We start from the raw sequence: 6,000 nt of genomic DNA on the forward strand, positions 1-6,000 counted from the left end.
CAACGAATCAGTGCATTTGTATTCACCCTATAATCTACGAAATCGACTTGGGCATTCTCTGCTCCTCAGTCGCCGTTTCGATACTGTAGTTCTTAGGCTCTAACTCATGATCAGCACTTGCAGTTCTTGCCCAGTTCCGCCCGCTCAATGACAGCTAGGTAGGTCGAGGGCAAACATAATGGATACAAACTCACAGTGTTTTCACTCTCCACCTGAAGGTGGATGTTCTCCAGTTCGCTTGGATTCAGAACTCACTACCGTCGTCAGGATTATCGAGCATGGCAGTTAGAACCGTAATCATTGTGTTCATACGACTCAAACTCCAGGGAATAGTCTTTCATGGTGAATGGGCGTTACTGGCAGTCGTCGCCAGGCATCGGGTCTCCTCCACACGTATCAGTGAGTCTACTACCACAGCATTCGAGGTGTACTCCGTACTCGCTCACGATATTCATACACGACCAAGTACTCGAGCTACGATTAGCTTACCATTTTGTATGTATATCAATCGATCAAGTCCATACTATAGAAGACTAATTATCATGAGATTTCTGGAACTTGTTACTGGCCCTGGATGGCTTGAGCCTTGGTCATGGTGATCTGTCGCTAGATGTTTATTTATTCATGGGCGCTTCCGATTACCATTCCATACATACTTGTATGCACTGCATCAACTCTATCACATCCCCACCCGCCCCTAGAATGGCCTTGATGACTTAGATTGTTAGTTCAGTCCCCTGCTTCCTTTCAGACCGGTCTGGGAAGACGGCCCTCGAAGCCTGACTAGACTCAACCTGATACACTTCAATCTTGATTTACTACCAAGGCATGTCGCGAGCCTCGTAGCCGGGTTTGTCTCTCTGTAAGCCCCATGTGTGTGAGTTTGCAGTCTAGATGCCTCTCACCGCAGCATTAGTATGTTTCCATATTCAAAGATGGCTGCAGCTTGGTTCAAACCAGGGGGTCAGGCTGTCTGTGGCAAACAAGCCAGTGATGGCCACGCGTGAAGTGGCACTACGTGCTTGTTTTTACCTTGTCAAGGCATCTGCAAAGGTCCTCTCATCATCTGAACCTACTGGGCCTTATTAGGGAGAACAGCATGGTGTTGTTTCGCTCATCTCATCTCATCTCGTCTCGTCTCGTCTCGTCTCGTCTCGTCTCGTCTCATTCAGTCTCCAGTATTTATACATATACGTACACACAGTACATACAACATCCCTTTCCCATTCGTTTACGCCTCCTATTTCTTGCCTTAAGAAGGGATCATGCCAGAATTCTCCGATTTAACAAGTACGGGGTCCTTGATATTTCATCAAGAGACACAGGATCTGCCTCCCCGAAACGGGTGGCTCTTGGTTTCTCACTTGGTTTGTTACCGTGTTCATCCAGCAATATACATGCTACAGAATAGATGCCTGCCGGCATTAACACTTGTGACGTATTGGTTTCCATTCATCAGGGAAGTAGAGCCAAGGTTCACTCATACAGAAGAGAACTGCCGGATAAAACATGCATATTATCCGAACTCAGCTCATTGAGAAACTTCCTCCTTATCTGGAGTGTGAGACAGTATTATGAGCCCAGCATGGCTCCTCTTATCTCACCATGCCTTGTCTCATACGGGCAATCCTAAACTCGGCTACAGCATGGCCTTCCTTTCTTTCTTTTATTTTCTTCCCTCTCTCCCTCTCTCTCTCCATCTTCAACAGGGCCAAAGCCGCCCTTTACCGCCAATATCTTGAACAGAGCCAAACATAGAAAATTCTATGGGCCCTGTGGTACGGAGTATACATATACATATACAGATACCGACACTTGCAATGAGGCAAATAGCCACCGACATGGACCAGGGTAAAGCAACCCCAACCAAGCGCCCTGAAGCTCACACAGCGTCTAAACCCATCTCACTCGAAGCCTGGGCAGATGCCTGCAAATGACAGGTGAGGCATTTGGCAAGGGCCAGGAGGGCTCACGGAAACCTTGCGGGGCCATGGTACAGTCAGTACAAGTCTTGCAGTCAAAAGTTTATGAGAAGTGATGGCGGTCCATATGCAAAACATGATTGAGTCTTAATCGAACCAGATAATGGCCTCGTTCTCAAATGGGCACATCCTGCCAAGGTGATGGTCAGCAGAGTGACGAGGATCCTCAGACTTTCTAAAACTTTACAAGAGTGCACAAAAAGTAAATAACATCAAATAGTGGAGCAAAGTGTTTTCAAATCTCGTCATCATCTTGAGCTTCGGTGGTATTTGCCAGAAGCGTCTATATAATATTTGACTGACATATAGGTGATTTCCAACCCACTGGTTCTCGTATACATCTTGTATCCTCATATCGTAGTCAATCTTGCATGGGCCAGGTCTATACTTAGATCGTTATGGCCCATAGGTAGTTTAAAAAGGATATATGTAACAGATCGGGAAGGTTCATAACAAAAGAAGGTGAACTTCCGCGCTCATATCTGTGGAGGTCGGCGGACCTAGAATTGGTGGTGACGGTTCACGCCGCCGCCGTTGCAATAAAAGCCCACTCTATCCGTACAGGATCCCTGTACGTGTTTAGCAGGGATCGTCTGCACACCAGATCGACATCCATCCAAGATACAACTCTGCGACTTCCTCTCACGCATGACAGCCGCCTAGAGCGGCTCAACTCCAACACCCCTATGGTCGGAAGCCAGAATGCGAAAAGTCTAATGTGGCCAAGAATCTCTTCGCTGGCAGACAGTCAAAGTAGAGCTCACAAGTGGTATCGACGGCAGTCGGTGCTTGGCGCCAGGGACCTTTGGCGCGCATGTAACGGGGACAGTTCCTTGTTTGTTACCCGGCTTGGCCTTTTGTAGCGGAAGCCTCATGGATATCTTCTGGTTTCAAGCGCCTAGCCTGGGGCGCTTCGGGCATCTCACCCTATTCTGTCGCCAATGCCCCAGAGTCGATTGGCCCCGATAGCAAATGAGCCTAGCAGATCGTCACTGTTCTCCTTTCTGGTGAACAGGCGGGCTGCCTGTCGTCGGCGATTGACGTGATTTTTTTTGCAAATCTTGCCCGGCGCCTTTCAAACGCCGTAGCGATGACTTCCGCTTGCCAGTCTAACAAAGCTATAGGGCACATTTTGCCCCACGAGTAACCTCAAACTTTCGACCGTTGTAAATGCTGCGACATCGTCCGCTCCATAGGCAGCGAATCCGTTCTTCTCAGCGATGAGCCCTGGGTCAGAACTCTTCCTGACAGCGCCGTCTGTTAGGTCAAGAAACACCTTCTTCGTGTTGGTTACTCCCTTGGGTCCGACTCCTCCAAAGGCTCGTAACAACATACCAACAAGATGACTCTTTTCCGAACCAAGAGCTGACACGATGACAAAAGGCGCACTGTCGTCTTCTACTGAGCGAGCACGTTGCAGACTTTCGAGGCTGATAAACGGTTCGATAGGAGGCGCGTTTCGAGCAAGATTGCTAGGTGTGCGGAAGCCAACAGTATAGATCTTGGAGATCTTGAGAGCTCTCATGGCGAAGAATACAGGAGCTGCATCATCTGAAGAAGATGCCATGACAACGGCCGAGCGGCCAAAGTACGCAGATGGCGCCAGGTCTCTTGTAAGTGTGCTAAGAATACCCTTCCATCCAGCATTGTCGAATACAAGGGAGGTCGAAGAGCCTAGACCAGACTGACTGGCGAGATCGACCGAGTCGCTCTGTCGCTGTCGTGGACTTGATGGCATCGAGCCCGGAGACGACGATCTGGACGAGGTACCTGACTGGACCACGATGGTGTCTACAACTCCGATAACACGAGCCGCCTCTGTCAAGATTGGCCCATTGCCACCGTTCAACCCAGCGAAGAATGGGCTAATTTTTGTCAATGCATTATGTGGTAGACCCGGGTTGAGATAGGCGCCTCCGAAATGTTTCTGATTGCACCAAGTCTCCAAACTCCTTGGGTTGTTTGGATGTCTCTCGACAACTGCAAATTGATGCGGAAGACCCAGTTCGTTTATACACTTTTCATAGAAGGGAGCTTGCGGCGTGGCGTTTCGAGACGACAAGCTGTTGATGCCATAGATGCGCTTTCTGGGTAGTTGACCCAGAAGTGATAAAGCAGCATTGATCTCGGCAGCGCTCAACTGCCCGGGAGCAGCGATGAGAGGAAGAAGTGGGTGGGTAATAGGTGTGAAGACAGGGTTCAGAGTCCTTGAGAACTGACCGACTTCGCCCATGTTGACGGCGGAGAAGGGTGGCGCATTGGGGTACTCGGCACGCATCTTGGAACGGAAATACTCTAGCTCAAAGTTCTCGTTGTGTTCGTTGATTATAGCAATCATTTTGATGATATCCGCGTAGGGGATAGATCTTTGGAACACCTCCTGAGCATACGTCGACGGCCATCTGAAATTACCTGAAAAGTCGTGAAACGCCGACATGATGCGAGAGTTTCCCCGCTGCTCATGGAGCTTCTTGCGGATCTCTTCTGGAAGCCAAAGTTCTACGTCGATGTATTCTACACCCCACTGGATCGCACGGTAGAGGTATTCGTAGTATAGTTCAGGTCTGTCCATGGGGAACCTTCCATTTTCCCTTACACACCGTGTTGTGAAGATAATGGGAAGCTCTGTCCGCTGACGGAGGAGCATGACCTGTTCTCCAACATAGCTGAGACTGGGGACTTCCGAATAGCTACCATCGCCAAGGGGTTCTCTAAGCAAATCAACTCTGATCTCAACCGCATCAGCGCCAACAGTTAGGATATCGATATTAGGCAGAGCGGCGTGGACATCCGGGAAGGTGGTGGAGATGAAATAGGTTCTTGGCTTTGCCATGAGAGCTTCGTGGTAATTGATCTGGCCCAAAGTAAATGAGATAAATCTAGCCAGGTCGCGACGGAAGAACGGGGATTCGGTATAGAGGAATTCGTAGTCGCAATGGGTAGAAAGTTGGGTGTCGGGAGGCATCCCTAGATTCACACAGTGAGTATTTATTGCAACGACGAGATTACGATTGCGTGCAGCAACGTCTCCCTTCGCTTCGTTTGCTGCGACTCCTACAACGAAACCAGAATCCTCCGACGAAACCTCCTCGAACCCATTCCGTGTTCTGCATGGTGTACCCAGCACCTCTGCGAAGACCGAGACGATGTGTTCTTGACCTGGTCCATACACAATGACGGCGATTCTAGAGTCTCCCTTTGCCGGTGTGCTTCCGAACGTGCTCTCGTTGACCATTACTGGACTCGAACTCGGCCGGTCGATCTGCATAGTGGTTGGTTCGGTGGCGCCATTCAAGGCAATTGAGGGCGTCGGCCCGGGAAGGGTTTCCGCTAATATCGATTGAACGGCGGCCATTTTGTATGGTTTCTACTTTTTCCTTCGGTGCAGCAGAAACGTTACACCTCGAGTTCCGTCGTTATTACAGCTTTGCGTTGAAGCTATTCGCAGTGTCCTTCTCTACACTGAATGCACTGCCGTCCCAAGCAGGCGCCTCGAATGCGCTGGAAGATATTTTTCTTGATGGGATGTTCGATGATTGATTTTTCGGCACTTGGTCAAGTTCGTTATCGATTCTCGATGGGTTTTTCGTATGCGACGCAACGTTCGACGTTGTCGCGATGAGGATTTGTGTGATAAATGGTGGTGGAGTAGCGGCGGTTCGTACTTCGAGTTGCTGTCGTAGCTCTAATTCCAGGTCTACTCAGAGAAAGTAGTAGGAAATTCTATATGAATTATTAGAATTGAAGCGCGAAAAGTTGCCTCTCTGTGACGGTCGACAATGGTAGGTAGTTGGAGAGGGTTAAAGAAGTGAGTGCGGACCCTTTGTTGTGGGGATGATTTCCCGAGTATGGGGTAATGGAGGTTTGAGGTTTTATGAGGGAAGAGGAAGAGGAAGGTAGAAAGGATGGTAGGACGGTTTTGAGTTTTCGGGGGTACTTGCTCACCTATGAATGAATGAAGGCGACTAATCAGAGCAAGAATTATATGACCCGGGCTATAAGGCGCAGTGCAGGCAAG

At 49.2% G+C, this 6,000-nt stretch overlaps 1 protein-coding gene across 1 annotated transcript; it reads right to left on the reverse strand.

Moving 5' to 3' along the window:
* Window positions 1-3,057: 3,057 nt before the first annotated feature.
* Window positions 3,058-5,337, reverse strand: FSUBG_7457 (3-dehydroquinate dehydratase I; the record flags this gene model as incomplete). The annotated part of the gene is made up of 1 exon (XM_036685764.1): window positions 3,058-5,337. One exon carries the CDS (start codon window positions 5,335-5,337, stop codon window positions 3,058-3,060), a length of 2,280 nt encoding a protein of 759 aa, XP_036537065.1.
* Window positions 5,338-6,000: the final 663 nt, after the last annotated feature.

Source organism: Fusarium subglutinans (assembly GCF_013396075.1).
Source record: "Fusarium subglutinans strain NRRL 66333 chromosome Unknown NRRL66333_c0000095, whole genome shotgun sequence".
Classification (NCBI taxonomy): domain Eukaryota; kingdom Fungi; phylum Ascomycota; class Sordariomycetes; order Hypocreales; family Nectriaceae; genus Fusarium; species Fusarium subglutinans.